General features: G+C 36.0%; 1 protein-coding gene across 4 annotated transcripts in view; it reads left to right on the top strand.

Annotated features, from left to right (window-relative positions):
- The window catches only part of CDH7 (cadherin 7), a 188,720-nt gene extending 167,413 nt beyond the window's left edge, over positions 1–21,307 (top strand). For all 4 annotated transcript variants that reach the window (XM_067698880.1, XM_067698881.1, XM_067698879.1 and 1 more), the window contains 2 exons: positions 2,579–2,830; positions 18,594–21,307. In XM_067698880.1, coding sequence (XP_067554981.1) covers positions 2,579–2,830; positions 18,594–19,087 — 746 coding nt within the window. In that variant the 3' untranslated portion in view covers positions 19,088–21,307. The remainder of the gene's footprint in view (positions 1–2,578; positions 2,831–18,593) is intronic.
- The last annotated feature ends 271 nt before the right edge of the window (positions 21,308–21,578 follow it).

Genomic DNA, 21,578 nt, shown 5'->3' with positions numbered 1-21,578 from the left:
AACGTGTCGTGTGTGTGTGTGTGTGTGTGTGTGTGTGTGTGTGTGTGTGTGTGAGATTTGATGTCAGGCATGTTAGGTTACAAATCAACAACTCTGAAAAAACTTTGTGTATCAAATCATAAATATGTATAACATCTGAATGGTTGTAAGGCAAAGACTAGGGGTGTGTCAAGGGTACAGAAACGTACTCAAGACAATATGCTTCAACAACTCCATGTGTAGTTTTTCAACGAACACTCTTGAATTCATACATTTTAAAATAAAAGATTTGTTTACATAAAAACCTACCAGCTGGAATCTGAAAAACAAACACTTTTCTTCCTACTACATTTTATAATTCCAGTCTCATGTGCGCTTGCTGTTCTGTGCTGTTCGAGACAGAACAGATTTCAGCTTGCTCTTTCATTAGAGTATTGTTCATTCTTTCATGTCACTGGATAAAGCACACTGGGTAAAACTATGGTCCTGGTGTTCCTTCTTTTCCATTATATTTTCATTAATTGCTCTAAAGTTTAAAATCACATAAATTCCATTATTAATTAATTAAGACAAGTTAACTGGACAAATTGTTAGCAGATTAAGAAATCTATTTCTGATATAGAAATCACAGTTGTGTCATACAGACTTACTGATCACTGTTAAGTTTCATAATTACCATAATAGGTTAGATGAAACAGAATATTGAATATATTATAAATTAAACACTAATGACCTATTTTATCACTGACAAAATGTTTATATACATGGTGTTTTGGTAACCCTATGTACCAGTACAGATTTTTAAAAATTACCCAATAATTCCTCTTTTGACTATCTATGCATATTCATTTTAATTAAAACTAGAGTGGCTTATTTTACTTACTTCTATATTGGGCTTGGAACTTGTCCAAGAAAAGATGGATTGGAAATTTCACCTATGCTATCTGATGATGATGCAAAAATACTTAACCTGTTAATTTTTATTATCTTCTTTATAAGCATATGGTTTGAAATGTTAAGATTAGTAAAAAGGTATATGTAATTTTTACAGAGTTGCAGGTAATGTAATAAATGATGTATAAACATTTCCCCATTCAGTTTTACTTTATAACTGTTTCTTTGGATATAACCATATAGCATGACATAAATGTATTAAAATGTATTCACATGAACCAATATTTGGAAATACAGCTCTCTGTCAAAAGAAGCTAAGGAGAGTGACTTAAGTCAGATAAAGTTTTTTTAAATGAATTAATTTATTTTTTTAACGTCTTTATTGGAGTATAATTGCTTTACAATGGTGTGTTAGTTTCTGCTGTATAACAAAGTGCATCAGCTATACATACACATATATCCCCATATCCCCTCCCTCTTGCGTCTCCCTCCCACCCTCCCTATCCCACCCCTCTAGGTGGTCACAAAGCACCGAGCTGATCTCCCTGTGCTATGTGGCTGCTTCCCACTAGCTATCTTTTACGTTTGGTCATGTATATATGTACATGCCACTCTCACTTCGTCCCAGCTTACCCTTCTCCCTCCCTGTGTCCTCAAGTCCACCTCTACATCTGTGTCTTTATTCCTGTCCTGGCTAGGTTCTTTAGAACCATTTTTTTTTTTTTTTTTAGATTCCATATATATGTGTTAGTATACAGTATTTGTTTTTCTCTTTCTGACTTACTTCACTCTGTATGCCAGTCTCTAGGTCCATCCACCTCACTACAAATAACTCAATTTCGTTTCTTTTTATGGCTGAGTAATATTCCATTGTATATATGTGCTACATCTTTATCCATTCATCTGTCAGTGGACACTTAGGTTGCTTCCATGTTCTGGCTATTGTAAATAGTGCTGCAATGAACATTTTGGTACATGACTCTTTTTAAATTCTGTTTTCCTCAGGGTATATGCCCAGTAGTGGGACTGCAGGGTCGTATGGTAGTTCTATTTTTATTTTTTAAGGAACCTCCATACTGTTCTCCATAGTGGCTGTATCAATTTACATTCCCACCAACAGTGCAAGAGGGTTCCCTTTTCTCCACACCCTCTCCAGCATTGTTTGTAGATTTTCTGATGATGCCTATTCTAACTGGTGTGAGGTGATACCTCATTGTAGTTTTGATTTGCATTTCTCTAATGATTAATGATGTTGAGCATTCTTTCATGTGTCTGTTGGCAATCTGTATATCTTCTTTGGAGAAATGTCTATTTAGGTCTTCTGCCCATTTTTGGATTGGGTTGTTTTTTGATACTGAGCTGCATGAGCTGCTTGTAAATTTTGGAGATTAATCCTTCATTGCTTCATTTGCAAATATTTTCTCCCATTCTGAAAGTTGTCTTTTCGTCTTGTTTATGGTTTCCTTTGCTGTGCAAAAGCTTTTAAGTTTCATTAGGTCCCATTTGTTTATTTTTGTTTTTATTTCCATTTCTCTAGGAGGTGGGTCAAGAAGGATCTTGCTGTGATTTATGTCATAGAGGGTTCTGCCTGTGTTTTCCTCTAAGAGTTTGATAGTTTCTGGCCTTACATTTAGGTCCTTAAAGTTTGGTGGGACAGAGTCCATCAGAAATCTTGTGTTCCATGCATTTGCTTTCTTTACTCTAGACAACACAGCCTCAATTCTCACCAGGAGAAATGGCTTCCGGAGACAGGAGCAATCTGTTTATTATCTGCCAGTCTTCATCGTGGACAGTGGATCACCTTCACTTAGCAGCACCAACACCCTCACCATCCGTGTCTGTGACTGTGATGCAGATGGGGTAGCCCAGACCTGCAACGCCGAGGCCTACGTCCTCCCTGCTGGCCTCAGCACGGGAGCCCTGATCGCAATACTGGCCTGTGTCCTGACGTTACTGGGTAGGTACTGTTTGCAATGCTTGCTCTGTAAGAGCAGTCACACCACCATAGGTCAGAACTTTTTTCTTTTCCTCTTCATACCTTTTGAGAACATATGCAGATATTCTAATCCATGGTATTTGGGTCACAGAGCAATCTATGATCACTGGCCACACTTTCCAGTGATAACTCAGAAAAATTATCAATTTCATTTTTTTAAAAAGTGAAGATAAATGGCTTATGTTTAAAATTGAATTTTTTCAAGATTTTTAAAACACTTACTATATCTCCCAGCTGTTTGCTTTAGAATTCCGGGAACTGTATTAGAGTAAAGAGAATTTTTTCTATGTTGCTTTGATAATATGCTTATTTTAGAAATAATGGCCTTGGGTGGAATCTATGATATTTAATTCCTTAAGACATGAACACTCTTTATATTAGTCTCTATTCTTGCCTGTGTGTTTGAAATACATAATGAAAAAAGACCAATGAATATGGGGGCTTAAAAAAAAAGAAATGATGGCTTTACATCCTACCTCTCTTAAGATTTAAGGTGGGTTTTATAATTATTTGCGAATCTTAAAAGGTTTGAAATTTCAGCAGGGCAGAATTTCCCAAGAAGAATTTACATTTAATTATACTTTTCCATGATTACTTTGTTATGTGGTTAGGTTAGATTTATAACTCATATTAGAATTGCAGTTTTATAAGAGATTATGCAGCATCCTTTTAAAAATTGGGAGGTATCCAACATGGGCATTGGGTAATGGGTTTATTCCTTTACATTCTGTGAGGGCAAAGTGTACCTTCCTACAGCAAGGACAGTAAGCATTTAATTTTGCATCTGAGCCTGTACTCTGTGTTTTCTTGGGGTTTAATATAATTTGTAAATTCACTTATATTTTTGTAAATGCAGAATTTAGCAATGGGAGTCATAACTGTATAATGTTTAAAAACAAGATTTATGGAGTTCGATAAAACCTAGCTTTTATGACTGCCTCCAATATGTACTAGCTCTTCACCAGGAAAACATTACTTCTTCTAAGGCTAGCTTCTTAATCTCAAAGGGGAAAAGAATAGAACTAGACGCATAAGCTTGTTGTGAAAATTAAATGAGATAATTCATGTGCCAACCATCTAGTGAACATTGAGTAAATTTTAAGTGTTATCAATGAAGCAAGTTCTCAACCTATTAACCAAGCTAAGACATACTCACTAATACACTGTGTAAATGATCTCATAAAAATGGAAGCTATTATCTTCTATAACTTCAGCTAGCCAAATAAATCTAGAAGGAAATAAACTTTTTTTCATATAGCTTCACATAGATCGCCAAAACTTTTAGAAATTCATTAGAAATGGCAAAAAATTCCCAATTAAAGTCTAATTAGAGTATAAGGGACTAAGTAAGTTGAAAAATATGGAACCATTGCAAAGTGCTTATTATTTCTCTATCAGGTTTCAAAAAATATTAATAAGAGGTAAGTTGTGTATTTTACAGTAGCTGGATAACCTAGATGAGAAGATAAAGATTTTTCTTTGTGGTGTTTTCTGTTTGGTTTTTAATTTTATTGGTATATAGTTGTTAGTTTCAGGTGTACAGCAAGGTGAATCTGTTTTATTATATATATATAAAAGAATGGAGATTTTTTTTCATTTTTTGATTCTTTTCCCATAAAGGTTATTACAGAATATAGAGTTCCCTGTGCTGCTCTGATCTTTATGTTTTGTTTCCTTCTACTAACTTTAGATTTTGTTTGTTCTTTCTCTAGTTGCTTTAGGTGTAAGGTTAGGTTTGAGATTTTTCTTGTTTCCTGAGGGTAAGATTTTATTGCTATAAACTTCCCTCTTAGTACTGCTTTTGCTGTGTCCCATAAGTTTTAGATCGTCATGTTTTTGTTGTCATTTCTCTCTAGGTATTTTTTTTTTATTTCCTGATTTCTTCAGTGATCCATTGGTTGTTTAGTAACATATTGTTTAGCCTCCACATGTCTGTGTTTTTTAGGGTTTTTTTCCTGTAAATTTATAATCTTATAGCATTGTTGTTTGAAAAGATGATTTCAGTTTTCTTAAATTTACTGAGGCTTGATTTGTGGCCCAAGATGTGGTCCATCTTGAGAAGAAAGTGTATTCTGCTGCTTTTTGATGGAATGTCCTATAAATATCAATTAGGTCCATCTGGTCTAATGTGTCATTTAAGGCCTGTGTTTCCTTACTGATTTTCTGTCTGAACAATCTGTCCATTGGTGTAAGTGGTGTATTAAAGTCCCCCACCATTATTGTGTTCCTGTCGGTTTCCCCTTTTATGGCTGTCAGAATTTGCCTTGTATATTGAGGTGCTCCTATGTTGGGTGCATATATATTTACAATTGTTATATCTTCATCTAGGATTGATCCCTTGATCGTTATGTAGTGTCCTTCCTTGTCTCTTGTAAGTCTTTAAAGTCTATTTTGTCTGAGTATTGCTATACCAGCTTTCTTTTGATTTCCATTTGCATGAAATGCCTTTTTCCATACCCTCATTTTCAGTATGTATGTGTTCCTAGATGTGAAGTGGGTCTCTTGTAGACAGCATATGTACAGATCTTATTTTTCTATCCATTCAACCAGTCTGTCTTTTGGTTGGAATATTTAATCCATTTACATTTAAGGTAATTCTTGATATGTATGTTCTTATTGCCATGTGTTAATTGTTTTGGAATTTTTTTTTAGGTCTTTTTTGTTTCATTCTTTTGTTCTCTTTTGTGCTTTGATGACTATCTTTAGCATTGTGTTTGGATTCCTTTTTCTTTTTCGTGTGTATCTTGTTTTTGGTTTGCAGTTCTTATGAGGTTTTGATATAGTTATATATATATGTATGTATGTGTGTGTATATATATATATATAGAGAGAGAGAGAGGAGGTTTCAAGTTTCTGGTCTCTTAATTTCAAATGCATTTCCCATTTCCTGTATTTGTACCCTCCTCTTCTCATGGTTGCTGGTCTTGATAACATATTTGTGTGTAGATGATTTCCTACTTTTACTGTACGTTTGCCTTTAGTGGTGAGCTTTCCCATTTGTGATTTTCTTGTTTCTAGTTGTGGCCACATTTTTTTTTTCTTTCCTGCCTAGAGAAGTTCCTTTAGTGTTTGTTGTAAAGCTGGTTTGGTGGTGCTGAATTATCTTAGCTTTTGCTTGTCTGTAAAAATTTTGATTTCTCTGTTGCATCTGAATGAGAGCCTTGCTGGGTATATAGCATTCTTCGTTGTAGGTTTTTCCCTTTCATCACTTTAAATATATCATGCCACTCCCTTCTGGCCTGCAGAGTTTCTGCTGAGAAATCAGCTGATAACCTTATAGGGATTCCTTTGTATGTTGCTTTTCCCTTGCTGCTTTTAATATTTTTTCTTTGTATTTAATTTTTGTCAATTTGATTAATGTGTGTCTTGGCATGTTACTCCTTGGGTTTATCCCATATGGGACTCTCTGTGCTTCCTGAACTTGAGTGTTTCCTTTCTCATATTAGGGAAGTTTTCAGCTATAATCTCTTCAAATATTTTCTCAGGCCCTTTCTCTTCTACTTCTGGGATCTCTATAATGTGAATGTTGGTGTGTTTAATGTTGTTTTAATGTTTTATGTGTTTGTGGTCTCCTTTCCGCAGGCTGCAGGTTTGTATTAATAGTTCCTTTTACTTCTGGTGTCTGCCCCCTGGTGGGTGAGGATGGTCCAGGGACTTGTGCAGACTTCCTAGGGGGAGGGACTGGTACTGGCCCTATGTCCGAAAAGGACATAGGTAGATGATGTGTGGATGACTCCTTTTGAACTTGACTAGCTTATCACAGACAGTTTAGATTATACCTGATTTCAAAGGAGTAAGATAAAATTGTATTACCTAGAATTTAATCATGCACAGCAGTTAACTTTTTTGTTTTTAAAGGGTGTCCCTCTAATGAAGCCTACTTCATTTTAGAAAATACTTTCATCTGTGACTTAGGCATTCCTTGCAATTTATATTTCTTGGTGATTCTAATTCATTTAAAATAATTATGTAGCTGTTACTGAAAGTAAGTGAAATAGTTGTATTAGACTTCATTCTTGCATATGATAGATATGAGTGTGTGTGTACATACATACATACATTTCAGGGTAAAGTCATAGGTTTGGGGGATTTTAAGTAGGACTAGTCTTTTGGTTAAATTTGAGCATTTTCCTTATAGAGACACTAGTTGAGGAACGCCTCTTGCACTTCTAAAAATCAAATGTTTATGTTCCATAGTTTATTCATTTTTTTTAAAGTTTCTACAAGAACAACAAGTCAAAACAGAGCCTGTTGTACTGAAACACAGTTTGGATCCCAATGCTTCTGTCTACAGCTTCCTCTTCCCAGTAAGGATTCTGCCTCTTCCCAGTAAGGATTCTGCCTAGTAATCTGTATGTTCAAATATTAGCATTTCAGTTCAGAAAGAGTATCTTGCCACCTGATTAACTTTTTAGAGCAGATAACCAGGACCTTTTACTCTTTTGCTTCTGTCTCTTCTGTTATAGGCTCTGGGTTTTTATGACAGGTGCCAGAGCCAGTACTCAGGGGTGCAGATGGGATGCACAGCCTGGTATGAACCTGACTTCTGATGCACAAATGACTCATTTTTTACAACACCTCCTTTCTAGACACTAGGCACCAGTGTTTGTAACTCATTCCTTTTCAGGGTTCCGAACAAATATTGTTAGAAAAAAGCAAGGTGAAGAGGGGAGAATTTGAGGATCAAGTTCAAGAGTGAAACTGGGGACACATCTGCACTTTAGACGCCTAAAAAAAGCATGCTTCACTACATGCCAAGTTTGTGTTCCACTGATGTGATAAATTAAAGCTACTTGTAACATAGAAGGGGGTGTACTGAAGGTTTCAGAATATTACTGGGAGGCATCACAGAAATCATTTCCAGCCCTTTGCAGAGGAGGAAAAAGAGGTATAATTTAGTGGCTGTTAAGTCATCAGATTCTAGGTCTCCTTTTCTCAATCACTGCTTTTGGATTAAACTAAAAGAAATACACCTTGCAAGTATTTTTTTAAAAGCTGTTCACATGTAGTTCTTTTTTTTTCCCTCAAGATTTGAAGTGAAATTGGATTTGTCGGTCTTCACCTGTATTTGTATTCTTCTAAGTTTATGGGTGAATTCTTTTCTGATTTCTCTCTCCTTCTCACTCTTGCTGTCATCCTCTATAATTTATTTGCACCTGAATTCTCTGAGATGATCCAAAAATCAGAACATGAGGTTTCCTTTATTTACACTGAGTACACTTGAACGGGAGATGTTATTTTCATATTCAAAGTGCATGATAAAATTATCAAGCAGATGCCGCAATTATTTTTCATGTAGAAAAATGTCATCAATATATGGCAAGATAGTTTAGTAATCTAAGGCTTGAATAACTATTTTACTCCAACAAAAATTTCATTATGCATTTTCACATAATTTTTAAAAATTTTTTAAATTTATTTTTTTAGCCATGCCTCACAACATATGGGATCTTAGTTCCCTGACCAGGGACCGAACCCATGTCTCCTGCATTGGAAGCATCGAGTCATAACCACTGGACCACCAGGGAAGTCCTGTCATAGTAAAATTTGTAATTGTTGATATACCCAGTTTTTTTCCTACCAGGCTGAAAGCACTTAAAAAATAAAACCCAAAATCTATGAATGACTGACCTTAAATAATTACTTCAGTGGTTTTTCCAGAAATAACTGGAAAGTATTTCAGTTGTTTTGTTTTAATGTATGGTGTCAATGTTAAATATTGCACATCTATTCAGAGAATATTACAGCTAGTTTCTTTCTGTTAGTCTGTACAGAGGAGCTTTTTCCTGTTCACTAAAACTGCCACTGAATTGACTATATATTAAGTTTTGTTCTTTCCCTATTTCAACCTTTAGGTCCAAGTAATTGAAGTCCTATAACATCCCCTCTAGCTCTTCAGACACAGTGGGGATTAATTAGACTGGCCCACCTCCAGGTTTGAGAAGGCATTTGTGGAAACCACTGTCTACTACATGGAATTCAAGCTTTTCCAGTTCCAGTGTGTCCAGGGTAGCCAGCTGGATGTTTAGCTGTCATGCACCTTTTCACTTTTCTTCCCTGATCTACCAAGACCTAAACGGTATTTGCTCTGCTCTTAACTGTGGAGACCCTTCATGATTTGGTTCAACAGGAAACTATTTTCCTGGTTTTGTAAGTGACAGTGTTACTTAAGCAAAAAATGTTAAATTGCAGAGAAAATAATGAGGGCAATATGTAAAAGATAAATCCCCATCGTAATCTGTAATGAAAGAACATATTTGACATAGCAGTCCTAGTGGTAATAACAGGCAGACTATAGTTGCTAATTTATCATAGCAGATGTGTTTCTTTTATTCTAAACAATGAATTACACTGAACAAGTTCATACTAAGTGCTTTACAAGTGTTGCCTAATTTAATTCTCATATTTCCTAAGCAGGTATTATTAAGTATTGTTATTGCTATTCCTACTTTTTGTATGAGAGAACTGTGTATTAGCGGAGACATGTACAATGTTATAAGGTGTCAGACCCAGGACCCAAACACAGCCCAGACTGCCTTCTGGATGTCCTTTATAAGGTATTTTTCCCTATGTATTTTCTAATCTGAAAGACCTGTGTGTCTCTGGAAGCACCTGTAGATCTGTGGATAGGGCAACTCCATCTTTGTTTCACATAGTGACTTTAGGACGTCTTTGGTGAACTCTGAGTGTCTAATTTAAAATGTCCTCCACTTACACAATTCTAAACATGTTCTCTCAAGGTTGGGAGTATGTTAAAGATGAGATTATGCTTCATTACAACCAAAATATACCAGTTGCCTTTGGGCATAAAATATTCATCGTACTTAGGTCAGTTTTTCTGTCTCACATGAGCCTTAAATGAAATCATTCTAACTCACATATTTAATGGAGAGGAATTTTGTGATACTTGTTCTGGGAAAAGGAAGGATCAATTTCAGTTGTGATTAAACTTCTTCCTGTCTTGAGACATGAAAAATAGTATCTCATATATGCATATGTTTTGCAAATCTCTGGTTTGGATCTTAAACGGCAGATCTAGATAGGTACAGTCATTGTTCTGGTGGACTGCTGACATGAGAAATCTGAAATTATCATACACTGAACAATCGTCCTACATTCCTATCTCTTACCTTGATTTAGTGCCTACTTAAGTGTTTTTTGGGTGTAATCAGTCAGCCTTCACTCTTCTGTCTGTTCCATCCTCCATAGCCAATCAGTCCCTAAGTGCTGTTAATTTTACTTTGGTTCTTGAATCTGTCTTTCTCTCCCTTGATGTTGCACCTGATTTTGTCCATGGTCCATCTTTCTGCCCCTGAATTATGGTAATTTCCCCAGTCTCTGTCAGCTCCAATCCAGGACCACAGAGAGAGTAAGCTTTTTAAAAGCAAATGTGATTGCAGCGTGCTCAGCCTAAAATAAGATTTCTGTGTCTTGCCATTGTCTACAGACTAGAGTCACCTTCTCTGTGTCTCGCCATTGTCTACAGACTAGAATCACGTTCTGTCTATGACCTAAATGCTCCCTCCCAGTTCAGCCTTTTCTCTCTCCACTCACAGTGTACTTTAGTTAAATTGCAGAGTTGCACTTTCTCAGACTCATCTTGCTTTGTTTTACCTCTTCTTATATGCTTTGCTCCTTCTTCCTGGAATACCTCTCCCCAGAATCCACAAATAGTAACTCTTTTTTTGTAGTCAAGACTTACTTCCTTTGCTTCTGAGTCCAAGCTGGGTACTGTTCCTAGGGGCTGCATAACACCTTGTATAAAACCGTCTTAGAGCATCGTTCATGGGCTGATTGGTTTGTCTCTTTGTCTATCTCCTCTGGTGGACTCCTGCTTTTGGAGGCAATGACCAAGCATTATTTCATCATTGTATACATAGCATCTCATAAAATGCAGATGTGAAATAGAGAAGGCATATGATACAGGCATACTGAATGTATCCATGAATGTTTAGATGTACTCAGTAGTAGAGAAGAACATTACATTTTTGTTATTTATCCATAAGTAGTGGACCTGAATTTTCCCATAACATTCTACAGTTTTAGGCCTTTTGAGATCCAGCCTATTTCTCTAATTTTTCTGGAAAATTGATATGGCACAGGTTAAAAGCATTTAGATTATATTTTCAGATTAATAGCCCTGGAGTTATACATGGGCTCAAGAAAAAAAGATAAGAGAGAAAAATTATTGCAGTTGAGACTAAGGATACTTTAAAATTCAGTTTAAATTTCAGTTAAAAATGCTATATTTGATATCTAATTTATCTCAGTCATATACTTGAATTTTATTAATTACAAATCTTTATTCTTTGTGACTACAAATAATAGAGTGGGTTCATAAGTGCACATTCAAAGCTTGGCCCTCTGTTACTGGGGATCTATCTGATTACACAGCACATAAATCCAGACAAAATGATAAGTTGACTTCTCTCATCCTTTAAATCTTTTGCTTAGATGTCATTTCCAGTGACATCCATCTGTGATCACAGCGCGAATGCACTAGTACCCCTGTATTTTTCCTATCATTTCACTTTTTAAAACATAATTTCTTTGCTTGAAGCATTTCAGAAGTGTCACACATACTTACACGAAATCCAGATGTTCCTCACAGCCCACAAAGCAAGGCACATTCTGACACCTGCTCACCTCTTGATGGCATCAGGCTATCTGAGCCTTCACTCTCCCAGTAGGAAGAGCCACATGGCCTGTTTTTTTCATGAGATTCAAACATGCCCCCATGTCCCTGAAACCTTCTTTCTGCTTCCCTTCACCTGTTGGTCTCATACTATTCTTTATGCCCCAGCTCAGTATTACCTTCAAAGAGGAAATGTCCTCACCCACTGATTAAATTAGGTGTTCCTCATGCCCATGAGTCTTTATCATGAACCTGTGTGTTTCCTTTGTAGCACATATCACAATTAGTAAATGTTTACCTTGCTCAAATATAAAAGCACCTTGAGAGTAATGACCTTAATATCTTTTTAAAACCATTATATTTTCAAGGCCTAGCATAGGGCACCCAGGAGGAAAAATATTTTGGGGAATCAGTGAATAGTACTTTTCACACTCTACTGCTTATTTTACTACCTTTGTTACGTATTTTAAGCCCCTCATGAATAGGCCTGGTATCTCTATTATTCATTATTATACCACCCAATAAATGGAAGAGAGTAGATACCAAACACATTAACTAAATTAACTGAGGGTTATCAAAATCACACGTGTACGAATGGTAAAATGTATGTTTCTTTCTGTGCACCACTTATATGACTCAAATTTTAGCAAGACCACAAAGATAGGGACTGAACTGTGTAAGAATTTATTACAGAAATTTAGAAAAACAAAAATTTTAACAAAATCACATAGTGCTTACTATGTATAGCACTATTTAAGTACTATACAAATATAAACGCAATCTTTGTAAAGTTACTGTGAGACATTTTCTTTGAAGTAAGTACTATTATTTCCATTTTGGAGAGGAGGAAACAGGCAGGGGGAAGTAGAAGTTATTTAAAAGCTAAGTTTACTTGCCCATTGATGTGGATAATTATAAAACATTACTGAACTTGTAGTCTGATTGTGCTAGCAATTTTTCATTTAGGTCAGTTTTCAGTTACACCTAATAAATAAATAATAATTGTAGTATAATAATTTTCACCATTCAATATGTCATTTGGCAATAAAATCTCCTACTATAAGAGGAGTATACCTTAAGACCATATGCAGTTAAGAGTTTTCTAGTATTCCCAAATCTTTTGTTTAGATCAACTGTCCAAAAGAAATACATCGTGATTCACAAGTGTGAAACACATGTAATTAAAATTTTTCAAGGAACCCCATTAGCAAAAACTTTTTAAAAAGTGAAATAAATGCTAATAATATATTTAATTTAATGTAGTATAAACTACCGTAATTTTAACATGTATCAATAAAATTATTAATATATTTTACTTAACAATTAAGTCTTCAACATCACATGGACATTTTACACTTAGAGCACATCTCAATTCACATTTTAACTAGCAATAGCCACATTTCAAATGCTTGTTCACCGCTTGTGGCTCATGGCTACCATGTTGAATAGTGAAGATTTAGACAAGTATTTTATGACTAGTAAGAAATTCTGAATGTTTATAAGTTTCTTGGTGAAGGCTGGCTCATTCTTCAAGTCTTACCTTAGTGTCATCTTGTCTGCATTCTCTGAGCATCCTGGCTGTACCTTCCTATACATATTTTCTTAGTGTATGTTATAATGCTATATAGTTGCATTATATAATAAATTTTTTCTTATATAAAATACTGAACTTAATGGCAAGAGCTATCTGCATATCTCCATAGTAGCTTGCCCGTACTTTGTCAATTTAACAAATATTTATTGAAATCTTAGTATCAGATACTGTTTTTTGTGCTCTAGATATATCTGTGCAGAATAAGATCACTGCCCTTATGGGGCTTACAGTTTTAGAAGGTCTGTGCTCAGTAAAAATACTGTTGAATTAAATGAAATTCAGGCACTAACCTTTTGGAAGAAGTCTATAAACAATGGGTTAATCTTAAGAAACTGATATTTAACAGGTTTACATATAGTCTTGCAAATGAAAACAAAAACCTTTTACAGATTTTTAAGGATGGGGAAAACTGGCCTGATGGTAGTATACATGACTGAGTGGTTTAAAATGAACCCCAGACTCAGGATTTGAAATATGTTTGTTAATACATGAATGGAAGAAGTTGTTCTTTAACATAAGTAGCCTCATTTAGAAGTTGGCAGCATTTTGTGGTGATCAGATTATATTTGCAGAATTCTATTTAGTTCTGGGTAAATAATTCTACCGTTAGCCGCTGGGAAGTGGGTTAGGAAAATAAGACTAAAATACTGCCAAGGTGATTCAGTAAAAAGCATGTTCCAGGCTAACTGTCTGCATATGTATCTGACACACACCACAGTGAAGGTTAGAATAAAGGAGTTCACTAACTTATAGTATCAACTTCTAAATTTTTCTCCATCTTCCGTTCTGTTTCTCTCGGGTTTGGGAGACTGGTGCTCTCCTGGTCTGTGTGCTTTGCACCCATGCATGTCTGTACCTTCTTACAACGAACTGCATGACGACTTGAACTCTATTTATCTGTGTAAATATAGCCTACACAGTGAGCTACTTGGATGCGGGGAACCTCTCGTTATATTTTGTCAGCGCCCAGCACTTACTTCCTACATACTGGAATGCTTGGAGAATGTTGCATCGGATATTAGGAAACTGAATTCTAAAATCAGAAATTAGGTCAACATTATGCATTCTAACTTCTTTTCTCACATCTACTCTTCCCTACTTCCTTAGTCTAATCAGAATGATTTTTTTCAAAAAATACACCTGATCATATTGTGCCCTCCTTCACGCTAGTTGGCTCGTGGGCCGGCAGGGCCTGGCTGGTGCCTGTGTCTCCTGGCTTCCCTCCTGTTTCTTTCTTTGCTCTCCACCCACACGTTGGCCTCACACGTTGGCCTCACACCTTTGCTCACTGGTTGACTGTGCCGAGAATATTCTTCCATATCACATCTCCACCCTCAGCCTTCGGTTACTCTGCCTTAAGGCCTCCCCTAACCTGTTTCCCCTAATACATAGCCTTAAAAGATCATACCTCCCTCTTCAGGAATAATTGTCACTGTTCTACTTTTACATACAGTTCTCTTGTGTGATGAATATCTGTCCACCCCATTTAATTGTAGCTTCCATGAGGAAATGTGTCACGTCTACTGCTATGTGCACCATCATATCACTATACCAAATGCATAAAATGGTTAGCACATCATTGTGAAATAGATATATAAATTCACAAACCAGCACGATTCAAGTACATGTCTAGACTTCAACTAGACCTAAACCTTTCCTCCTGTCTCCACTCAGAAGATAGTCCAGATGATAGAAAAGATGTATGATAAAACCTCTTAAAATATATAATCTTGTGCTTACTTAGGCAGAAAGTACTCCTTTTAATACAGCAATTATCTCCATAACCTCTGAAGAACAGTTAATACTTGTTCCATGTAAAGGTTAAAATTTATTTTTTATAGCGTGCTCAAGCAGTTAGAAATTAATATTCTCCCAAGTCACTGAAATGTTAAATTGTCTAACCTTCTAAAACACTTCACATTTTTCCTCAGCTTCAGGCAAGACTGGAAAATAAGACAAACGCCATAAGATATTAATATGCTTAATGGGCATTGAACCCATGGGCTGACGCACCCCTGGGTTCTCACATTTCACTTTTACTAAACACTATAATTGAGGGTCAAAAGGCAACTGTATTATTGGTGGCGTGAAAATACACTTACAATAGAATGTAATAATTGTGAGATATAGATATCTATGATAAGATCCATTGTAATTATAAGAAGGAAAGAAAATTGAGAACTTGGAAATGTTTTGCATTCTTAGACACTGACTTAAATGAAAAGGGCATCTAATTCTTACATAATTCTTCTCTTCTTCATACCCTCATTACTCTTGTGCCCATTCACTTCTTCCATCCGATTTTTGTACTCAATTGGACATTTGCTCCCCCTCAGTTTTGCCCTCCAATATGTGTAACAGATTTCTCATCTTCACCTACCTCCACCTGCCCACCCATCACGATTCTCTCCCTGCTACCTCTCCATTCCATGTCTTACTCGGTTTGATTTCTTAACGAGAAGTCTTTCTTGGTCCACCTTTCTGTTGCAATCACTTATTTCTGGGAGACTATGTAAAAAGTTTCAGAAACTAAAGTATATAAATCTAAAATTCTTTTATTCAGATTTCCTGATGTGTCTTCCTCCAAGCTAGCAATTGTCACCTGAGTTCTCGGCTTGTATCTTGTACCTTCTGTGGAAGGTCTAAGCCCACAGTGTGATAGAAAGTGCAAAAGCTTTGAAGACAGGAGTACACCTTACCCTGAGTTACTATCAATACACTGACCACAGACAGATTGTTTCACATGTCTGAGACAACCACTGAATGGGAAATTACCTACCCCAGAGAACGGCTGTGAGGGTCACATGATACGTCCTGTGTACAGACCATCATTTTCCACCTTACTGCCTTCTCTCTCTCTCCAGTTTAATCTTTAGTGCACAAGCCCTGATGCATACTTCATACACCTTCTACTTTGCTTGTTACCTAACTTCGTTCATTGTTTTTCCTTGGTCAAAGGAGAAACACAGTGTCTTCACTTGCTGTGTTCACAGAATTTTGAGTTAACATTCTTGGTGGGTCGGAGGATAACAATGAAAACATCTCTGTTGCACACTGGCAAGTGCCTGGCATTCTGTTTACTTCTACCGACATTACTCCCCAATCTCTTTTCCACCCCGTGAGCCCTGAACTTGGCTATAATTGTCACATATGGCTACGTGCAGTTCAAGTTACTTGCCCAAGATCACACAGCTAATATTTGGAAAGACTGGACTTTTATCCAAGGCCTTCTTGACAGCAAAGTTAAATACCAGAATGTTAGAACAGAAACATATTAATCTTGTAAACATGTCTTTGTTGTAACATTCTAGCATGGAGCTTGAAAACTAAAAGGCTTTAGGGGTGGTAGAAATGCTAATTTTCAGAAGACCAAAAGGGACAGGGTTGGGAATACACTTAGCAGGGAGGGCAGACGCATGGCAGAATATTTATGGGAACAGACAGGAAATGAATGGTATTTCATTCATTTCAAAAGCATTGGCTTTTGAACTACGTTTCCTACTCTGATGAAGCCAGTTGATAACATTTAAATGTAGTAAATAATATCAAGAAAAGAGAATTAAGCACTTATGTGCCATAGCAACATGAGAAGGTGGCCAGAAAGTTCAGAAATGTATCTCAGTTTCTAAATTGTAGGCTGTGGATAAAGCTTATGGGGGAGCAATAGGCCAGGGTCAAATAGGAAAGGAAATGAAATAGTGCCCCAGTAAACAATTGATTTCCCACTATTTCCAAAGATCTCCCATAAAAATATCTTTGTCAGTCATATTCCTGTTGATGATAGAGAACAAATAGACACATACTTAAGAAAGCATATACTTTTCATTGATAATAAAATCATTTTCGTTAAATAAATCCTTAGAGTTTTGGTTTTTTAAAGCAGACTGAGTTGAAGGCTGAAATATGCTTCACCCCTAGTCGTTACATTTAATTACTCTGAATTACCTTGATGTCTTAGTTTTATGTTTTTATTCTCAAATTATTCTTAATGCCAAAGAAATAACTTAAAAGGTATTTTAAATATAAATATTTCAAAGTCCTTTTTAAAACTATGCTGAGAGTAACGTACCCCAAACAATAATCCACTTAGTGTATATTTTGGGCCTCCTAGACCTTGCAGGAAAAAAAATATTGTGATTAAAAATTATTAAGAAGATAACTTACTTGTAGACAGATCATTAAAGATAATTCACTAACATATATTTTTGAATTCCAAAATTCAAGAATACTTTCTACTTCATTTTGACTTGATTCAACAGGCCATGAAATCTAATGTGTTCCCAATTCGGCAAGCATTCAGTCACTCATAGAGCAGAGTAGTCACCTTCTTATTAGTGTACAGTCACCCAGCTCTATCTGTAGGGAATTGGTTCCAGGAACTCCGATATACCGCACTCCAAGGACGCTCAAGTCCTTTGTATAAAAGTGGCATAGTATTTGCATATAACCTATGCACATCCTCCCCTATGTTTTAAATCATCTCTAGGTTACTTATAATACCCAGTACAATGTAAATGCTATATAAATAGTTGTAAATTCAATGTAAATGTTATCTAAAATAGTAGCCTATGTAAAGCAAATCCAAGTTTTGCTTTTTGAAACTTCCTGGAATTAAAAAAAGAAAATAGTTTCAGCCCGGGGTTGCTTGAATCTTTGGATGTGGAACCTGCAGATACAGAGGGACAGCTGTCCTTATTAAAAGGCACAAAAGTATATTCAGTTTGTTTAGAGTAGCCAGTGTAGTTGTTCTCTGCTTTCCAGTGCAAACGTGCTTTATCATTTATTAATTTTGATAAAGGAAAGAAAATTCCTAATGTTAAAGGGATGATTGATTTCTTCAATCAGACTTTGGCTACTGCTAAAATCTCACAACCTGTACTCTCTCTCTAGGTATAATACATAAAAACCAAGTTCAGTGTTTCATACTGAAAGTGGGACTCTATTACAAAGAAGGTTTTAATGTTTGTATATGGTCTGAACATGCTGGATTTTATTTAACAGCTGAGTTTCATAGACAAGTACTAGGCATTTCTCCAAAGAACCAAGCCAAATGCTATAATCCATTTCCTTCTGAAATTGCAGTTGTTAAATTAGACCCCCAAACATTTATGAATGTCACTTTGCCTTTCCAGCAATTAAGGAGTTCAACAAAAAAATCCCTTGGTGTTTCATGGCTTTGAAATTATTTATCCTCCCCTGGCCCTTCCATTTGCTCTGTCAAATGCTTTGGGGGTTACGTTCAAGAGGGAGACATCAATTCTGAACAGGTGTGGAAAAGGGTTTCTTGATGTATAAAAAGTGTTCTATTTTAAAGACGCTTTAAGCAGTTTTAGCACATGTACTGCTGTGAATTCCCATGGAAGTAGGCGGCCCTATTCATTTCCCTTTAAAGGGCAGAAAAATCAAAAATCAACATCAGAGGCGTAATTTCGCCAGGGGGAGGGAGCGGCCGGCGAGTTTACTGAAACTTTCCCTTTGCTGTCTCCTTGTTTCAGTGTTGATCCTCCTGATCGTCACTATGAGAAGAAGGAAAAAAGAGCCCCTTATTTTCGACGAAGAGAGAGATATCAGAGAAAACATCGTTAGATACGATGACGAGGGTGGGGGGGAGGAAGACACAGAAGCCTTTGACATGGCCGCGCTCAGAAACCTCAACGTCCTCAGAGACACCAAGACCCGGAGAGATGTGACTCCAGAAATTCAGTTCTTGAGTCGACCGACTTTTAAAAGCATCCCAGATAATGTCATTTTCCGGGAATTTATTTGGGAAAGACTGAAGGAAGCCGACATTGACCCCTGCGCCCCGCCTTACGATTCCTTGCAGACATACGCCTTCGAAGGAAATGGCTCGGTGGCTGAATCGCTCAGCTCGCTAGATTCCATCAGCTCAAACTCTGATCAGAATTACGACTACCTTAGTGACTGGGGACCGCGTTTTAAACGACTCGCAGACATGTACGGAACTGGCCCGGAGAGTCTGTACTCATAGCCCTGGAACGTTAGTTTGAAATGTACTGAAGAAAAAGTAAAAGCAAAAAACAAAACAAAACACCACTACATACAGAAAACAAGAACTCCACTTGCTAGAGGAAATGGTTGTAAATATCTCTCCATTTTTAACCGTTTAGGGTTCTGCCTTGGTGAAGCATATCTTCATTAGACTTATCCAAGGGACTGCACTGACCACAGACTGAGCATTTGAAGGCTTTTTGATAAAAAGAAATGCTCAGTGGTTTGTGAATAGATAGCAACTCTCAGATACCTGCAAAGGCACCTAACCTCTGTAAGTAGTGCCCTGTGTTGTCAGTGTTGCCAGGGTGTCCTGTACATACCTTCACGGTACTGGCAGGGAGGGGAATAAAACATGATATGCCAGGATTGAAAAGTCCTGGAACTTCTTGCATATCAAAACTTGGGACAAATTTAATTTACAGTGATGCTTTCAGCTTGCTAGATTAGAGCATCCAGCAGAATTTTATTGCTGTCAGTTAGCAAATACATTTTATTTAGCAATATAAATATTCTTAGAAAATCCTCCCCAATCCTCCAATACAAGCCAATAAAATTTGTTTTAAGGCAACATAAACCATTGTTTAGCAAATAAATTCTGAAATGTTCCAAATAAGCAAAAGGTAAATCATTCTTAAAGTTGGCAGTCGTTTTGAGATGCTTGTGTAGGTATGAAGAAAAGTTGCTGTCTATTCGTTGATTTTTTTATTATCTCTTCTGATTTGTACAGGAGACTATGTTTTCTTTTTTATTTGACACATGGTGTTATATTTATTTTGGACCTCCAATCTCCACTCAATTCAGGTCCATCTTCCTGCCTCAGAATATTAAGCTCATCAGAACATGCTGATTTTTCTCCAGTCTGAGCTACATGGAGGAAATGAAGCATGGAAATGGAAAAAAAAAAATAGTAGAGCAATTGAGGCCTGTTGCTGTTCACGTCTCAGAGAGGAACACAGCTACAAGGACGTATAAGTTGTTTGTCTGAGCCATTAAAATTTACAAAACATTGAAAGAAAGTATTTGTACTATAGAAGGAAGATTTCAGAGAGAATTGAGATTTTCTTTGATGCAAGATTGATTTTTCAAGGTCAAATTCTATATGCTCCAAAGACTTTCAAGAATGTTTTCCCCTCACCCTCTATTGCTGTAAAAATATTGAGTAAAGGACAGATTTTTTGAATATATCTTAAACAATGTAATGTTATAAATTTCAAAACCCACCATTAAATTCTGATGCAAATATGTTCCTCAAGAATTAACCAAGCACTGTATACTTTCTATGCCTGTTTAGATGTGCCAAAGTGAGGAGAAAAATTAAGTGATCACATGTGTTTGAGAAAGAAGAATTTTATGACTAAAATAATATTTCTACCTAACATTATTTTCTAGATTAATACTAGTTTAATGTGAATATATTCACATAAGAATGAATTTAGTTTTTTCTTTCTTTTCTCCTTTTAAAAAAGGGTTTATTGTTGGGTTCCTAATAAATCTACAGATAGTGGACACTGTATAGGAAACTGTGTTTCTAAAAGTGCTTCTTTCTGAAAGACGAACACTGGAACAAGAATATCAATCTTTTGATTACATGAGGAGAAACTGTAGGATTCTGTAAAATTGCAGCCCATCTTTAGAAATGAAGTATGTGAAAGTGGCCTTCAGCTCCATCAAAATAAATAGTTCAATCAGTATGGTTATCTGCAAACAGTCCTTTCATTTGAATAAAGTTTTATAGACATTGTTTCATGACTAGATGCTTCTTGCTGTATTAATATATATATGAAAAATCAATTTTATAATGGTAAATGATACTGTTCATGACTTTTAGTCGCGTGTAAGTTTCTCAAATTAAAAAAGTAAAGCATAGTACACTTACCCAATTTCATAAAATCAGAGTGTGGTGCAGGAATTATATAGGTGTTACATCAGCAAGCTAATGAGAATAGTTTTTTAATAATCCCCTTGTCTGCAAGAAGATAAAATACTTTTAGATTATGATATCAAAACTGCTGATTGTTGCATAAATATAAGTTTGAATGTATTTTAGAAAAGGAACATCACATCATTCACCTTGCTTTCTCTCCTTTTAAATATATTATATATGTATATATATATATATTTTTTTTAATTTCGTTTTTGCCAGTAATAGATTGGGGAAAAAAGATTCAGATTTAAATAAAGATTTGAAATTCTTGCATATATTCAACTGCTATTTTATGTGTGGAAAATGATAACAAAACAATATTGAACTTGATTCAATGGTATTTAAAAGAAATCTTGAGATGGCTGGAAGAATGTCCCTAATAGAGATGGAATTTATATGAAGTACTCTAGCTAAGCTTATTTGTAATGGTGGTGAATTTGTTATTTTAGTTTTCTTTTTTCCTTTTGAAATCTAAGGCTGTATATGTTTATCTGACATGATACTTGAGAGATAGGCTCTGCTGTAAACCCAGAGACTAGAACAG

The sequence above is a fragment of the Pseudorca crassidens genome, chromosome 12 (assembly GCF_039906515.1).
Source record: "Pseudorca crassidens isolate mPseCra1 chromosome 12, mPseCra1.hap1, whole genome shotgun sequence".
In the NCBI taxonomy this organism is placed as follows: domain Eukaryota; kingdom Metazoa; phylum Chordata; class Mammalia; order Artiodactyla; family Delphinidae; genus Pseudorca; species Pseudorca crassidens.
The sequence above is the reverse complement of the archived record's forward strand: the minus strand, read 5'-3'. Positions and strand labels throughout refer to the sequence as shown.